The 18112-nt window shown below is 37.3% G+C and overlaps 2 protein-coding genes across 6 annotated transcripts in view; both read right to left on the bottom strand.

The window, feature by feature from the left end:
* Positions 1-10066: 10066 nt before the first annotated feature.
* Positions 10067-18112, bottom strand: part of SNRPN (small nuclear ribonucleoprotein polypeptide N) — a 22228-nt gene continuing 14182 nt past the window's right edge. Inside the window, exons 4-10 of one of the 3 annotated variants that reach the window (XM_021715767.1) lie at positions 14477-14535; positions 13151-13302; positions 11931-12042; positions 11332-11484; positions 10801-10939; positions 10330-10455; positions 10067-10241 (exon numbers count right to left, since the gene is read on the bottom strand). In XM_021715767.1, the coding sequence (XP_021571442.1) occupies positions 10204-10241; positions 10330-10455; positions 10801-10939; positions 11332-11484; positions 11931-12042; positions 13151-13302; positions 14477-14479 (723 nt within the window). In that variant the 5' untranslated portion in view covers positions 14480-14535 and the 3' untranslated portion in view covers positions 10067-10203. Of the gene's footprint in view, positions 10242-10329; positions 10456-10800; positions 10940-11331; positions 11485-11930; positions 12043-13150; positions 13303-14476; positions 14623-18112 lie in introns of all 3 variants that reach the window. The other 2 variants (XM_021715766.1, XM_008064512.2) reach the window with 2 other exon arrangements.
* Positions 13260-18112, bottom strand: part of SNURF (SNRPN upstream reading frame) — a 31551-nt gene continuing 26698 nt past the window's right edge. Inside the window, exons 4-5 of one of the 3 annotated variants that reach the window (XR_504727.1) lie at positions 14477-14622; positions 13260-13302 (exon numbers count right to left, since the gene is read on the bottom strand). The gene's annotated coding sequence lies outside the window, so the exon portion shown is untranslated. Of the gene's footprint in view, positions 13303-14476; positions 14646-18112 lie in introns of those variants that run through there. The other 2 variants (XR_002482336.1, XM_021715769.1) reach the window with 2 other exon arrangements.

Genomic DNA, 18112 nt, shown 5'->3' with positions numbered 1-18112 from the left:
AGATGAGGTCTCGCCAAGTTGCCCAGGTGGGTCTCGAACCTGCGGGTTCAGGCAATTCACTCAGCCTCCCGAGGTGAGATTACAGGCTGAGCCACCGAGCCCAGCTCACAAAATGTATTAATCCAAACGTTCAGTGCCTAAAAGTGGATGGTTTTCAGTCTCTACTGTGGCAAAAGCTGTTCTTAATATTATCTATATATGTAATACTTGTCCTCTTCTGATTATTGCTTATTTCTAAAATTCCTGAAACATGCCAACTGCATTATTTATGATAAAAACCTGAAGAGGTTTGTGTCAAGTCTTCCTGAAAATTACTCTGTGAGATCAATTAATTAAAAATTTGTGGCTAGAAAAAAGGTGACAGGTTGAAAGCTTATGAATACATTTTAAGATGACAAAGCCCTCAGCTGGAAAAGTAGCTCCAAATCAAGTAATCTAATAGAGTGAACAATGTCCTTCCACAAAGTTTCTAGAAGAAACATGCTGGTCCATCATTTTTAGGCTGTGTTCTAGTCCATGAACAAGAATGGCTCCTAGTTAGCATCAATTTTACATCTTGTCAGACAGTCAAAGGTATCACAATGATCTTCAAGAGACATAAATTTTTATAAATGTAAATAAATTAGTCATTTCATGTATTTACTTTCTGGTTACTTTCTTGTTGAATTATCTGTTCAGATTTTATCCATTTTCAGAACAATTTTTCAAACCTTTTCTTTTACATTGAGTTGTAGATCATATTTAAGGACATTACAGGAATCAACAGGATAAACAACAAATATATAGTTTGGCAACCAATCCCAAAAATGATACATCCATTTTCATTTATTTTATGGGCTCAATTACTCTTATCCATTAAGAAATAAACCCTGGATTATCCTCTCCAGTAACAATATCCCACTGATTTATATATATTGAGTTGGAGTTTCACTCTGTCACCCAGGCTAGAGTGCAGTGTGGCACACTCACGGCCACTATAGCCTTGACCTGCTGGGCTTAAGTGATCTTTCTGCCTCAGCCTTCCAAGTAGCTGGAACTATAGGCAGACACCACCACATCCAACTAATTTTTGGGATTTATTGTAGAGACAAGGTCTCACCAAGTTTCCCAGACTGATCTCTAACCCCTGGGTCCAGACAATTCCCTTACTTCAGCCTCCCAAAGTACTGGGATTATAGATTGAGCTACAGCGCCCAGCCATCCCATTGATTTATAAGAAATTTGCACAACGGACAATTTCAAGTAAACAAGTACTTTCTTTTTTTTGAGTCGGAGTCTCACTCAGTCACCCAGACTGGAATGCAGTGGCCGCTCCCGGCCACCACAGCCTAGACCTGCTGGGCTCCGGAGATCCTTTCGCCTCAGCCTTCCGAGTATCCGGAATTACAGGTGCACGCTACCACGGCCAGCTGATTTTTTGATTTATTGTAGAGATGAGGTCTTGCTGCCCAGGCGGGTCTTGAACATGCAGGCTCAGGCAATCCACTCACCTCAGCCTCCCAAAGGCGCGGGATTACAGGCTGAGCCACCGAGCCCAGCTAACAAGTACTTTTTTTAACCTGTACGATTTATTCTCCAGTGAGCTACCCTGAAGTATGTGGAGGCATTCAATAAAAGACAGCCTCAAGAGATCTCTTTTTATCTTTCCAACAAACTCATAGCCAGATACTTGGCAACATCTTCTAAGTACTTCTCTAACTGGTGAAACAGACAATGTTAGTTACAATGTTAGTTTAAAAGAAGACAATTTCCTCCAATTCACTGTCTCCAGTAATGTGGCACAAGGAAATGCTCCTGTTCTTAACCCAAATCGTAACAAATAATGGGAAAATAAAAATCAAAGTTGAAACTGGAGGCTAAACTTTACCATCTATTCTATTGGAGGTAAAATTTCTTGTACATTCTCTTCATTCATGTATTGATTCCACCAATAAGGTTGATAATAATATACCAATGAAACAAAAATTGACTATCCATCAAGCACATGCTAGATGGCAATTACGCTACAACTTGGAGAGAGAGCAGTAAAAAGGTTAATAAGGTATCTGATAAACCATTAAAGTTTCTTTCTCTCCATAAAGGAAAAATATCAGAAAAGTTATCCTATGGAACCAAAAAAGTTAGTCTTGGAACCACATTTCACAATTATCCCATGTAATCATCTTAGACAAATAAAAAGCAGTATTCATTAGGTGATGACTTTTATGGAAGTATCATCATTGTGACTTTAACAATTTCTCAGGGGTTAATTTTAGTTGTTCTTGTTACCTGTTACCTTGACAACACTCAAGGCCACAATTCACTTAACAGACACAATACCCAGTCATCTTACGTTTGATGCCACTGTGTTCAGACAAGCACACTAGAGAAGCTTACACATTATAAAACAGATAATTAAAACAAAAAGTATAATGTCGCAAATTTACTGCTAACCTGTAATAAGTGAAATAAATTATTATCACAAAAATATTAAGCCATAATTTTTTAAATTGTGATTTCTTTTCAAGCCAAAAAAAAAAGAAGTTTCGTTTTTAGATATTGAGTTTCTTGTTCAGTTGCTGTATCATGGAGAATGACTTTGACTTGATCTGAATATATTCATATTCTTCAGCACTTCCATTATCAGGGGAATCCCAACTAAAGTGGTTAATTTTACAAAATCTTTAAGTAAAAGAGGACAGTCTATTATACTACTATGAAAACTACAACTAGAAAGCAGTACTAAGCTTCAAAATCCAAATACAGCCAATGGAACATTTATAGCCAAACTCTAATGTGTATGTTGAAATTTCTCAAGAAAACAGTTATTTCCAAACCCAACATACAGAAATTCATTGATATTGCCAGTTTATAGCCTACTTAAAATCATCCAGAAGTAGATCCCTAAAAAGATACAAAACAAATAAACATATGCCTATTTGCAAAGTAATGCAAGTAAACTCACGAGAGTTATTAAGCACAAACTGAATTACCTTTCCTCCAAGATAATAAGTATTAGGCCCCCATTACCTTATCTAGAAAATCAAAACAGTTGCTGAAATCAAATCTACACCTATTATGTTATTTGTTTTTGGGAATTCTTATTTGTCTTCTTTATCCAAAGTGAACTTAGTTGGAAAGAATTTAGAATTGGCTGAACCTTGTCTAATTTAGTGGAATCTGAATTTAGAAATAGTATAGTTGATATATTGTTAGGAAAATTATCAAATATAAGGTTCTCAACTGAGGTATGTAATTTAAATGTATATTGGCAACATTTTCTTGTAAATGATATATGAGTTCATTTTCCAAAGTAAATTATAGGAATGCATTTGGACACAATGGCTATTAACACTCATTTATTATACACTTGCAAAAGTAAATTAATAAAGTCTTTTACATTGATTTTGATTATTATGAAGACCATTTTCTCTCAAAATATCCTCACCACTCTCACATTTATAAAGATACTCCAACATGACATTTCATTACATTCTCCATATTCATATAAATTAACAGTCATATAACAGCATTCACAGTAAATCAGTGTTTCATCATCCTGAATATAACAACATAGTTGTTACTAAGTGTGGTTTTTAGAACAGCAACATCTGGTACCTTGCTAAATATCAACTTTTCACACCTATACCTACCAGAGACTACAAGGTTAGGACCCAGTAAAACTGTCTTAACAAGCCCTCAACATAATTCTGATGCACACCAAAATTTAAGAACCACCAACTAAGCAAAGCTGCCTAGAAATATACAGCCCTGTACTCATTTGAATAATTTCACAAGAACAGACATTCACAATTTTGACAAAAGACATTATACTATCTATACACAGTCATCTCAAAAAATGATGCTCTAATGGAAAACAGAAATTGGCACATGAATGAAAATTCTGAGTTATAACCTACCTCTCACTGCTTTAAAATTCGAATGCTACAAGTTTTCCTGTTGCCAACGAATGAAACAATCCTGATATTACTCTCAATATATATGCCTCCTTTCAAACAACTCAAGGACATGCTTCAACCACTTTAAACTTGGTTTCTTTCCTTCATTTCCTCCTTCCATTCATTAATGCATTCAAACATTTATTGCTAAATCATTCCTTCCACTGCTGTCACCAAATTACTTCTCTCGTAAATTAGCATGGCTGGACCTCAGATTCCCCTTACACGATTGGAAGCTGTTATCCAATTCAAGAAATTAAGTCTCACCCTCAAGTCAATACTACTCCTATCACTTTGCCAATAATAAAAAAGAAAATCAAAAAACAAAAATCACAAAGTCAATTCTTCCAGAGATTTTTATTTACATGGGGATTTCCTTTAAGCCATCTTGAAGTATCACCTACAAATGGGGTCACCTGGACAGGACTGAGCAAGCAACTTTCACACCATTCTCTGGGAAAGACCCAACGTCAACAGTACACCTCAACAGACTCCACACTCATTCATTCCTCCCTTTCTCATTAACTGCTCACTTCTAATCTAATTCAGTTAGTAGAAGGTGGGTAGGTCACTTCTCTCAATTCATGCAGCATATCTGTAACTGCCTAAAACACTAGGGTAAACTAAACAAATCTAAGGGGTTATAAATATACCAAGGTTTCTACAGGGACTCCAAAAAGACAACAACTATAAAAGAACCTTTCTACCTCACTTTTAGAATGTTAATTTCAAGCCGGGCTCGGTGGCTCAGCCTGTAATCCTGCGCCTTTGGGAGGCTGAGGTGAGTGGATTGCCTGAGCCCGCGGGTTCGAGACCCGCCTGGGCAGCGAGACCTCATCTCTACAATAAATAAAAAAATCAGCTGAGCGTGGTAGCGCATGCCTGTAATTCCAGCTACTTGGAAGGCTGAGGCGGAAGGATCGCCGGAGCCCAGCAGGTCGAGGCTGCGGTGGCCGGGAGCGGCCACTGCACTCCAGTCTGGGCGACAGAGTGAGACTCCAACTCAAAAAAAAAAAAGAATGTTAATTTCTCTGAACCCCAATAGTGTTTCACTATAAGCCAGTCACTTGTCACGTGGTCACCCAGTAACAGCACCTGCTTCATTAATATGTACATATGTAGCATACAGATAACACACATACACTTTCAACTAATTAAGATAACTACTGGAGAAAAAGATCTTGCTATATTCCATGTCCATGGTCTATTTTTTATACAATCTTTTCTAAATTACCTTATTCACTACTGCTCCCTTATTAAAGCTACTATAAGCAAATCACAAACACCTAATCATTGAATGTCAATCACAGACAACAAATGACCTATTATTCATACCAGCAAAAACAGAGTGTAGAATAATGTGAGATTACAGGAGAAATTCAAGAAATGTATGGCATTTCTCAAAATATATCATCTCTCTGGTGCTGAGTATCAAAAACTTCAAAATGCGAATTTCATCCCTTTAACTAAATCACTAAGAGACAAAGCTTCTAATTTTCCATATATCTTGCCAAAATACAGAACGTGGTTACTTCAGAGAATTAAAGCCTGTGAATGTAACTTTAGCGTTCTGCTAAAATGTAAATTAAATAAAGTCATACCTTAAACCAAAGCAATGGCTTGCCAACAAACTAGTGATTTCTCATTTATGTGGCAAATGGGGAAGCTGCCGCACAGTGATCACAAACATACTCGTGAAAACTTCATACAAGATTGGAACTAGGTTATGCTAGTAATGGGGTTTAAAAAAAAGCAGCTGCTTCGATGGTAGTTGGTTATCAGAACTTATTATTAACATTAGTGTCACAAAAGTTGGTATACAACCCTCCACTGCTAAATTTGACTGGCTTAAAAAAACGACTCTCTTAAAGCTATCACTTGAAATGCAGAGGAAACAACAAAGGTAAGATGTAACAAAGCTATGAACATACAAGATACTCTACAAAAGGAAACTGTATTAATGAATCTAGAAACAATTTCCCTCTATTTCACTGGGGAAAAAAAAACCCTAGAGTTCCATTCTCCTTAGCCTGCACAGTATTGATGGGAAAAACCTTGTAACATTTACAGTCTAAAAACTCATGCTCAGAATATGTGTCCTGAACCTTTATACTGATACTCAGGCTGGACTTCAGAGCAATTACCCTGAGTTTTACATGTCATCATGTTCAAACACAGCTCATCATATAACCAGCCAAGAACTTTCCTAATATTTTTCCCCACAACTCGTACAATTATATAAAAGGATTAATAACTGAAAATAGTACATCTCTACCCATGGGACAGTCCCTAGCCAGAAAGAATGATCAGCTTTATGTGACAATGCTTATAAAACACCAACATCATTCAATTGGCAAAGAACTAGGGGGAAAATATGAAGGAAAAACACAAATAAAGAAACTGTGAGATATCTAAAAGCCTGCTTTCTAACAACAACAACAACAAAAATTAGTGTTGGGCACAGTGGCTCATGTCTGAAATCCCAGCACTTTGAGAGGCGAAAGTGAGAAGAATGCTGGAGGACAAGAATTCAAAATGAGCCTTGAAAACACAGCAAAACACTACATCTACATATATATATTTTTAATAAAACAGGTGTGATGGCACATAGTTGTAGTCTCAGTTACTCAGTCACTTGAGTCCAGAAGTTTGAGGCTACAGTGAACTATTACTATGCCACTGCACTCCAGCCTTGGTAACAAAGTGAGATATTGTCTCTTTAAAGAAAAAATTAGTAATGCTGGCACATTTGCTGACTTGGTATTTCTTAATCATCTGCTGTGTGAAGGACCCTATACAGGTGGTCAACTGCTGACAACAGAAGAAAAACACATACTGTCCTAAAATGAACTGTCCTAAAATAGCAATGACATTCACATGAAGGCACATACCATACTCACTGTGTTCTGTAACATATGCTCCATAAACATTATTCCTCCTCCTTCCTGGACATCATTTAGAACCCTAGAACTCTGGCACTTTTTTACATATCCTTTTTTCCATTTCACCAAGCATCTGTGGCCTTCTGCGATCCAAGGATAAGTTTCCTTTTAGCTTTCAATAACATACAAAGTGCAGAAAAAAAGGGGAAAAAAAGCTCAGCATTATCTGTGAAAATAAAAACAGGTATCTGAGCAACTAGCAAAGTGTTAATACTACACCTGCCATTTATAAATATTCAAAGTTTTCTCATGTTAAGTCAAGATTTTCAGCAGAAAATCTTGAAATCTGAAAGTCTAGTGAGGCACATTGACTGGATTTCAGTGTCATATTAAGCTCAAATTTTGAAATCATTATGTTCAGACAAGGTCCTGTATCATCACAAACCTAGCCAAGGCCTCTGCAATATATTCTTACTTTCCTTTGCAAGGTTATTTTACCTGAGCGGTTTGTTTCTGTCCTAAAAGCAGCTAATATGATTTTCAGCTTCATTCCAACACTACTGAGTAGAATCCACACTGACGACACATCAAAAAATGCAGTGACCAAAATGTTCCTTTCAGAGTCATTAGCTAAGTGGTATCACATGGAACTGAAAAAATTGCAACAGAAATATCCTATTTCAGGTTCAGATGTCATTTGTAAGATGACTTACAAAAATCCTACAAATATACCTTGCTTTATTTCATAAAACATATTGAACATTATTATGTTCAAGGGAATTGGAATACAAATGAGTAAAACAGAATCTAGCAATGCATTATCAACTAGCATGCATTAGAAAATTTCAGCCCATTAAGACTATGACTACTTGCTGAAATCTGTGAAGATTGTATCTGAGGTGAATGTACAAGGGAAAGTATATTTTTGCTAATCTTTAAAATAAAACTATGAAAACTGTAGACAGGTAGCACTATTATCACATAATTACCTATATAAATCAGTTTCTACATATAATATTCTATTATAAGAACATGTAAGAAGCAAAACACCAGTATATTAGTCACACGAATTCTACAATTTGACATCAAATAAGAACTGAGTTCACAAAATCAAGGAACTCCCTTAATTAACTTTCAAAATCCTTTCAATACCAAATCCAGTATAACTATAATATAAATCCAGACTATCTCCCAATACTTCATAACCTATTTTAAGTACTAAATCCAAAAATTCTATTTGGAACTGTTCTATAAACCACAATAAAAGCATGTATCAAATGTAATATGCATTAATGGAGTTAGATTTATAAAATATGTATATCAGGAAATTAGAAAGTTGTTGCCCAATAATGTTTTAGATGAGACATGTATTCATTCGAATAACATAATATGGGTGATTTCCATTCAACACCAAGCATTTACTACCAAGAATGTTTGAAGACTAGTAAGCACGTTGATATTAATCCCTAGTGGAATGTTGAAGCTTGGATCTAGCACTCTATAACAAAAAAATCAAACACCAACCTTATGCCCCTCTCAGTTCTATTTAAATCTATTTCCCAAGTTTTCTTCTACAATATTATATATTCTACAAATACTCAGGGCTCTCAAAAAGTCCAGGTACCTCTAGGCAAAATAAAACAGGATCATCAATAAACAAAATAGCAATTTGAAGCAAGCATCTTGCAGAACCTAGAGTTCTTATAACTTACCTTTAATTTGCAAAACAGGCCATCTTTAGCTGTATTAAAAACAGTTTGTTTTCAAATATGCTGCATAATCACTCATGCCAATATCTAAGGGCCATCCACACCAGCAGATCTACGGAAGGAGAAATATTTCCCCTCGAACAGCCAAAAAAAACACAAACTGTCACAATTAGAAATTCACAGATTAGACAGGGCAGAAAACACAGGTCATCTTTTAGATTAAAACAGACTGTCTTGTTAGTTAATTTATCTGAACTGAATTACTTTGCCTCCAGAGACCCAGATAAAGTACCTTAGTAGGAACTTTGGTAAATCAAGAAGTTTTTTTTACCACTTATAAACTCAGAAAAAAATGATGTCACAGCTCTATTACATAAATCTCCTAAGCCAATTAGTGTTTGGCTCCTTTATACTCCTCACTCCCAGGTGAGTGCCATCAATCCTATAAACTACTCTAGCAGAAGCCATATAAAGTTGGTGACAGCAACTGTAGTCACTTTGACAGTTGCTTTTTTTTTTTAGGCAGCTACCACTATCAAGGACGTGATTTAAAAGATGGAACAAGATGACAAATACAACTACTGCTCGTAAATTTAAAATGGAAAATAATACCAATCAATCTACCAGTATCATTAACACCAATCTCTAACAGTAGTACTTGACTAACTCCTACAATAAATATGGAAAATTCACTCACTTCATAGTTGAAATTTTAGCAGCAAAACCTAAAAATCTCATTTATCTTCCCTTCTAAAAATGACTTTGTTCCATAACCAACTCGGACTGAACCTAGATACTTAGGCATTCCTTAGCGATGTAGCTCAAAGTGATCTTTTTATTCCTCACCACTTCCAGCACATCACTAAGTGGTACAGTTGGGCATAATAATAATAATTTGTACTTTAGTGTGCCAATTATGTTTTATCTGTATTAAGTAATACAATTTATTATCTCAAACATACAACCTCTGACCTCCCGGGATCCAGACCCTGGCACTCATTTTATTAACTTATAAATGAATACTTACTCATCAGTAGAGAATGATTATTCCAGTATCAGATCCTTTACTCTGATCACACAGCACTGTAAAAGTTGATCAACTGAGGTAAACTTCCCAAGAATGGATTAACTCTCCAATTCCAAATGCTATGGTTGAATGAGTATCACAATTTCCTTTAGTATATATAGGTGGCCTTACAAGGCTTTTCATCTATTCCTACTTCCCTTCCACTAATGTGGCATAGTAAAGTAAAAATCAGGAGGCCATGTGTGAGGCATTACAATTACTTAAACCCCTGCTCACAAGCTTTCATATTTGTAAAGGTTATTAACCAACATTATTCAATGCACAAAGTGAAAGTTATGAAGCATAACCAACCATCACAACCATTTTAGCCTAAGAGTTAAAGATAAAATAATCTGAATGAAGTGCTTAATAGGATTCACCTCACCCATAGTAACTTCAAGACCCCAAAAATCCCAATTTTCACACTGACTTCAACAAAATCAATAGGCAAAAAAAATGTACAACAGTACCTCACAGTTTAATTGCTCTATGCATTTATTTTTAGCTATTATTAATGCAGAAAACAGGGACAAAAAGCTCACAAACACTACACAATTTCACAAGACACATTGCAGGGAAAAAAGTGACTGAGATGGATCAACAGTATCCTAGGGTCTTGGTGGACGCATTCCTGGGGGAGGTGGACCTGGAAAGGAAACAGAAACAGTTAGGAAAATAGAATATAAATGTTTAGGGGTCTGGATTAACCACTGAGCTCCTATGCTCCCACTCACCTCTAATTCCTGGTGGAGGTGGCCTCATTCCTGGAGGAGGCATGCCTATTGGTGTCCCTCGAGCAGGAGGTAGCCCAATTGGTGGGCCCATGGGTGGTCTCATACCAGGTGGAGGAGCCATAATACCTACAAAAATCACAGAAATAAAGTCGTTATAAATCATCTAAGGAAAGTTGTCAAAATTTAGCCCAAATAATCATTAAAGAAATGGACCCAGACAACAATGAGAGGGTCCAATAATTTGTTTGACCTTACTCCTGTACATCATCCCCAAGTCAAAAGAGTCCATAGTCTTTCATTAAAAACCAGTATCTGGAAGAGGGAAGCAAATCCCCCAAATTGCTATTTAGACAATTAAGCTATATATAGGTTATCTTCTTATCCAGAGTTATGTTTAATCATTACTTTCTCAAGATGATATAATCTCTCACCAGACTAAAAAATTATTCTTCTTGTTCACCAACCCCTTACCTGGAGGTGGGGTTGCTCTGCCTACAGGTGGGGGTGGAGTCCCCCGTCCTGGTGGGTACTGTGTTGGTGCTCCAGCAATGCTGGCAGTAGCAGCAACAGCAGCAGCTGCTACAGTACCTCTTCCCTGTGGAGTCATTACCTGAGAAGGCATGGCCAGAACAGTAAAAGTGAGGCTTATCTTCACATTATTTAAACACAGGAAATAAATAAGAAATACGACGTATTAAAAAAATAACAAATGCAATTTTACAACTCTCATTATTTCCATATTTATAAACTATCTTGGCACACTAATAACTAAGTCCTTTTGCCTTTTCCCAACTCTGGAATATCCATACAAATTGTCTTTACCCACCAAGAAATAGTGGTAAGTTACTTTTATCAGATAACCACAATCATGCAAGACTTTTTAGGGAGCTATTTTATTCCCTTCTTCCTTATATTTGTCCATCAGTTCCTTCTAGACTATATGCCATTTACATAGTATGACATGTACATTTAGATATTTAAATATCTCTTCTGGTTCCTCACCTGCTGTGATGGTCCCCCAACTCCTCGGACAGGGCCTGCTAATCCAGCAGGTGCCTGGGGAATTGGTACACCAGCTGGTACTCCTCTCCCAGCTGCCCTACCAACCCCAGGGCCTCCTGCTGCTCCAGCAAGAGGTACCCGAGCAATGCCAGTCTGAAAAAAGAAAATTCATAGCTTAAAACCAAATAACTCACCTATGTTCTCAGAGGCGTTATTCACCAAAGAACACTCTTCACCATTTTTCTATGCCATCTATCTCATATTATCTCTGTATTAAACGAATAAATAAGCGTACCAGAGAGGCACACTGGGTATAAAATGTGTGCATCTGTCAAACTGTGGAGACATATACTTTTATAAACATGCCAAGCAAAATTAAATTATTAACGCCTACCTTTACCTAATGCCCGGCACATAGAATAATTCATCCCAAAATTCTAAAGGTATAGGCAACCAAGAACTGACATTAAATGCTAGGTGCATTTTACTTGATAAATGTTTACTATCTATGCTTTGTGTTGTGCCCTAATTTCAGACACCTCAAATAATATGATATCCTTGCACATTAAAGTTCTGCCCTGCTCAAATATCTTCCTTACGTCTTTTGGAGGTGGCCCTTCTACAGTCATGGATACCAAGTTTTCTCCACGCAGCAACACCAAACCCAAAACCCGCTTTTCTTCACGCTCTGGCTGCTTCGCATTCTTTGGCCTACAAATCAGAAGTAAATTTTAGTGAGATAAATCTCTAGATCACTCACTCATCAAAATATTTTAGAATACTATCAAGTATCAATTAAGATAATAACTGATATCATTTAAAGTTACTGAGTTGTCAACAAAAAAACGAAAGAAAGAAAAACCCTGTACATTCAGTATATATACAGGAGTAAATGGCAAAGCTTTTTCTACCAAACTTCATTATTTTCTAGCAAGTTCCCTTGATATCACACTAGAGCAAAACTGCTTTTTTGAAAAATGGCATGTTTAAACCTTTTAGGACAAGCAAAATTGAAATCTCAGTTTTCATGTTATGCTGAAATTTTTTGAAAATTGTTTAAATAATAATATTATTTTTTTGGAGTTGGAGTCTCACTCTGTCACCCAGGCTGGAGGGCAGTGGCATGCTCACTTCCACCCCAGTATCAACCTGCTGGGCTCAGGCGATCCTTTTGTCTCAGCTTTCCAAGTAGCTGGAACTACAGGCATGCACCACCACATCTGGTTATTTTTTTTAATTTATTGTGGAGATGAGGTCTCGCCCAGTTGCCCAGGTTGGTCTTGAACCCGTGGGCTCAGGCAATCCTCTCACCTAGGCCTACGAAAGTGCTGGGATTAGGTGTGAGCCACTGTGCCCGGCCAAATAATAAAATCTTAATGACATATGACACAGAACTGAAATAAAGAATGGGAACAGCAATAGACAAAGAGGGGATACCACATGATAACCATACCCTAGCTTTGCAATCAGGAAGGATAATTGTTACTTTGTATTTCAATAAAAATTTCAGTACAAAAGACTGTTGCAGAAGCAAACCAGTCAATTGTTTCTTAATTTTTCAAACAAATATAACTTGATATTTTGATCATATTGCAAGTTTTTATTACCAGTAAATCCATGATTGTTTTTGCTAATGTAAAATACTTTGAATGGAAAGAATCTGGCCTAATTTAAGTATCAGGCCATGAGATTATACAATAAATTGACCTTGCCATACTTTCCCTACCTACTTCAATTATCCTCTATAATCCCCTATAATCCTCTGACCTTTCCTTCTCATTGCTTCTGCTTCCACCCCCATTACCCAAACCACCCTTACTTGATCTTCCTGAACTCATCACAGTCACAGAGGATCAAATTCATATGCTTGTCAAAAGCCTTAAAGGTGCCAATGAAGATTCGACCATCTTGCAGAATACATCTCATTCTATAGTCAATGTGCTGCAACATCTTGCTACTCTTGCCCACAGTCTGGAAACAGTTAAGATGAGAGTCAATGTTCAGCTCACCTATACCCTGGTTTTCTAATCTTCTCCAATTTCTTCTCCTACTCCTATACCAATCCAGACCTGGTTTTCTTAACTAATCTCCTCTCCTACCTTTTTCAGCTAATACATTCCCTCACACTTAACTCAATATACTGAACAAATTTTGATTAAGAACACTATACTCCTCTAAATAAACCCTCTACTTCTCAAAACCCTGGGTAGTTTACCTATCACCATAAATAATTATATTTCTTCTTACAGGGAGATCCCTAAGCCAGTTCCCTTTTAAAGTTGTCACTTTAATCCTTTTTCTTTCCCAATGTTAATCCAAAACCCCACTTCCTAATCCACTTCCAAATCTTCTTGACCCTTTACAACTATTTCTATTCTCCTGGACAAATACCTACCTCCATTAAAAACTCTGGAACTCCCACCAACCCAACGTAAGCACAAAACACTACACTTCATAGTTCTTCAAAGGCCTGTCAGTTCCATCATACCCACACCCAATTATTCACAACTCTGGATCATTGTTTCTCTTTTTCTTTCATTTGTTTCCCTAAGCACCATTTTAGAATTTTATTCTAATTGCTCATTCTTCTGAAATGTTAATTTGTAGACATACTGCATCTCTATTAATGTCATGTGGCCCTTTGGAGAAAGGCCGCATTAAGTTGTTGTTGTTGTTTTTTCCCATTATCTCAAGAACCAATTTCCATCCCCTTAGGGATGAGCATCCTTCTCTTTGAGAACACATGCTCTAAACTGCTTACTCCCTTAACTAAACAAAATTTTAAGATCACAGAGGTCTCTGTTTAGGGTGGTCTCTCTCCCCAGACTGCTTTCTTCTGTACTAAGCAAGTCCAAACCTCTAAATTGATATTTATGTCTACTATAATCTGACCCAAGAGTCTCCCATCTGCAATAATAAACCCCTATATCTTATCACATCATAAAACAGTTTACAAGATTGTTTCCTAAATTTTTTACTGAGAAACCATTCAGTTGTTACTCAATCCAATGAAAATCCATCTCCAACGATGTATCCTTATTTCTCACATTGAGAACATAAAATCATTGCCACATGCTGGCAAATTATTCTTCTGGGCCCTTGCAGCAGCCCCTCAACCCACTGCCTTAATTAAAGTTCTGCTTACCATGATTGCTGTTCCACCAAATCCAACGTCCACTGTTAAAATTTCGTGTTTGTTAAGACCTAGGGGAAGGCTACAGATAAAGGTATGATGCAGGTTCTCCTAGAAATAATGCAAGCTGGACAGAAGCTTCAAACAGTAGATAGAGCCTGCAGAGGAAAGCATGTTATAGCTGCACTGCAATCTATAATTCTGTAAAAAAAAAATCAGTACAATAAACATGTTCAAACATCCTTCCTCTCATACTCCAATACCCACCATGTGACTACCAAACTTCCCTATTCTAACTCCCACATTTGTCACATCTAGGACTGATGAGACTCACTGAATTTTATTTTACCTATCAGTTCTTAAATGTTTCACAAAATAAGCTTCATTTTCTAAAAAAGTAATATTTTAATTTCCATCCTTATTTAACATGGTGCTTCACTCTCTATTCTAAAATTAATACTAAGCCATCTCTGTGACATTTAAGTTGCTCCTTCATTCAAACTTTTTATTCCCTGACTGAAACACCTTAATGTTTTTAATGGCAGTGTTCCTTCTTCTCCCTAAAGCCCCTCCATGATTCTAGTTAATCCTTCCTCACCAAGGACTAAACGTGTCATGAGCCCACTTAAGACTTCCTGTGTCAAAAGGGGACACACAACTACTGAACACATATACAGACTCACATGGAAAACTTACTTAGTAAAGTCATGCATTGCTTTGATGGGGATACATTAGGAGAAATGCATTAGGTGATTTCCTCGTGGTGCAAACATCAGTGTACTAACATAAATCTAGAGTATAACCTACAACCATTCTTAGGCTGCAAGGCATAAATATTTCTCCTAGGTTACAATACTGTACAACATGTTACTGCATTGAATATTGTAGATAACACAATTACATGTGTATCTAAACATAAAAAATTTACAGTAAAATATTAAAATATAATCTTATGGAATCACATATGCAATCCATCATTGATCAAAATTCATCATCCTATGCATCACTGTAATCAAACATGCATTATAACAATAAGTTGTCATTTTCCAAGCTGGGTTCAGTGGCTCAGCCTATAACCCCGCGCCTTTGGGAGGCTGAGGTGAGTGGATTGCCTGAGCCCGCGGGTTCGAGACCCACCTGGGCAGCGAGACCTCATCTCTACAATAAATCAAAAAATCAGCCGGGCGTGGTAGCACATGCCTGTAATTCCAGCTACTTGGAAGGCTGAGGCAGAAGGATCGCCAGAGCCCAGCAGGCGACCGAGTGAGACTCCAACTCAAAAAAAAAAAAAAAAAAAAAAAAAGGTGTCATTTTCCACATTACCTTAGAAAGTGCTATTAAATGTGATAGCCAAGCCGGGCTAGGTGGCTCAGCCTGTAATCCCAGTGTTTTGGAAGGCTGAGGTTAGTGGATTGCCTGAGCTCACGGGTTCGAGACCTGCCTGGGCAACTTGGTGAGATCTCATCTCTACAATAAATTAAAAAATTAGCCGGATGTGGTAGCACGCGCCTGTAGTTCCAGCTACTTGAAAGACTGAGGCGTAAGGATTGCTGGAGCCCAGCAGATCGAGGCTGCAGTGGCCAGGAGTAGCCACTGCACTCCAGTCTGGGTGACAGAGTGAGACTCTGACTCAAAATAAATAAATAAATAAATGTGATGGCCAAATCTAGCCAGAATTGTAAAGGTCTCAAAGTGCTGACTATTCTAATTAAACGATGACACAAAAATTATTAGTTCTGAGTAAGAATTCGGATTCAGACATAAAAGAATCATAGTAATTTTTTTTAAACTGATACAATCATAATTTTAACAATGTAAAAATTTCCAGTAAGACTCTTCCCCAGTGTTTCCAGTAGAGAAAATTTGGAAACAACAAGGTAAACTGTTCAAGTAAATTTTGTATTACCTACTTCAGCAGGTGAAAATAAAATCATCTAAATAATAGTTATAAGCTACACAAACATCAAAACAAGTAGAGTTTTGATGGCACTGTAGAATTATGTCACTTGATCAAAAGAGAACACAATGGTATGAATTCTTCAGAAAGGTGAAAAACATACAAGGGATGATTCCCTGTGATTCACAAAATTTGATGGCACTTACATTTTATGACAACTTACAAGGTACCAGATTGTGTAAGAAATTCCTGATTGTTACTCAGCATATCTCCCAACCTTTGTCTTCCATATCAAACTGCCACACAACCTTTGTGCAGCTTTTTCTTGAAGACAATCTACCTGTAACCACAATATACTGTTCACAGTCCTCTCACAACACTGCCAGTGACTATATTATCTATATTATGGTCACAGAAGTACAGGAATGACAACAGCAAAGTCCAGTGCCTGGCATTCAATAGCCATGAATTTGATGCCTGTACATAAATGTACTACATAAAACTCATAGATTTCAAAATATTCAAATAAGCAGATGACCCCAAAATAAACATAGTTTCTGACCTAAATTAATAATGAGTAAGACAAAGTTTAAAGTCTATAACCTAGCTTTCCTAAACATTGTCATGATTCTTTATATAACAGTCTAATTCCAGGAATACTTTATGTGTGAGACTCATTAGTAATTTCTATTTTTAAAGCATTGAATCTATTAATACTTGGGACCTTCAGCCACCTAGAAACAAACAGAATGTCTGGAAATGGGGAATGACTATAAATGAGCAAGAGAGATCATACAGGGGTGATGGAAGTGTTCTCAGAGTATCTTGTGACAATAATTGCACAGTTCTGTTAATTTACTTAAATCACTCATTCATGTACTCAAAATGAGTAGAATTTATGGTATGTAAACTAGGTATCACTAAAGCTGTTTTTAAAAAGAAAGAAAGTCAGGACCTTTAATGTGCAAGGTTCTTGCAATTTTTTAAATTTTAGCATTTGTGAGAGAGGAAAAAAAACAGCAAGGCAGCACAGCACTATTCCTCAAGCAGACATGCTACTAGAAAATAGGCCATGAAACAGTGATTAACAAAAAACAGTGAAACTAAATTCAGCTTTTATTTATTTATTTATTTATTCTTTTGAGTTGGAGTCTCACTCTGTCGCTCAGACTGAAGTGCAGTGGCCACTCCCGGCCACCGCAGCCTCGACCTGCTGGGCTCCGGCGATCCTTCCACCTCAGCCTTCCAAGTAGCTGGAACTACAGGCGCGCGCTACCATGCCCGGCTGATTTTTTATTTATTGTAGAGATAAGGTCTCGCCAAGTTGCCCAGGAGGGTCTCGAACCCGTGGGCTCATGCAATTCACTCACCTCAGCCTCCCAAAGGCACAGGATTACAAGCTGAGCCACCGAGCCCAGCTAAATCCAACCTTTCTAATACTTCATGTAAAGAGGACAAAAAGCAGAACCACGAAAAGGTTTCTTACATAAGAATTAACTATGGGGGCCAGGGAGGGGAAGGGAGGTGGGATTATCGATAGTCAATATCTGTCTGGGGGGGGGCACACCCATCAAGGGTACCTGCACAATGCTTATTTGTATACCTAACCCTTAACTGTACCCCACAATTTTAAAATAAAAAATGTTAAAAAAAAGCCGAGCTCGATGGCTCAGCCTGTAATCCTGTGCCTTTGGGAGGCTAAGGTGAGTGGATTGCCTGAGCCCGTGGGTTCGAGACCCGCCTGGGCAGCG

Source organism: Carlito syrichta, unplaced genomic scaffold, assembly GCF_000164805.1.
Source record: "Carlito syrichta isolate Samal-C Ts95f unplaced genomic scaffold, Tarsius_syrichta-2.0.1 Scaffold307536, whole genome shotgun sequence".
Classification (NCBI taxonomy): Eukaryota; Metazoa; Chordata; class Mammalia; order Primates; family Tarsiidae; genus Carlito; species Carlito syrichta.
The sequence above is the reverse complement of the archived record's forward strand: the minus strand, read 5'-3'. Positions and strand labels throughout refer to the sequence as shown.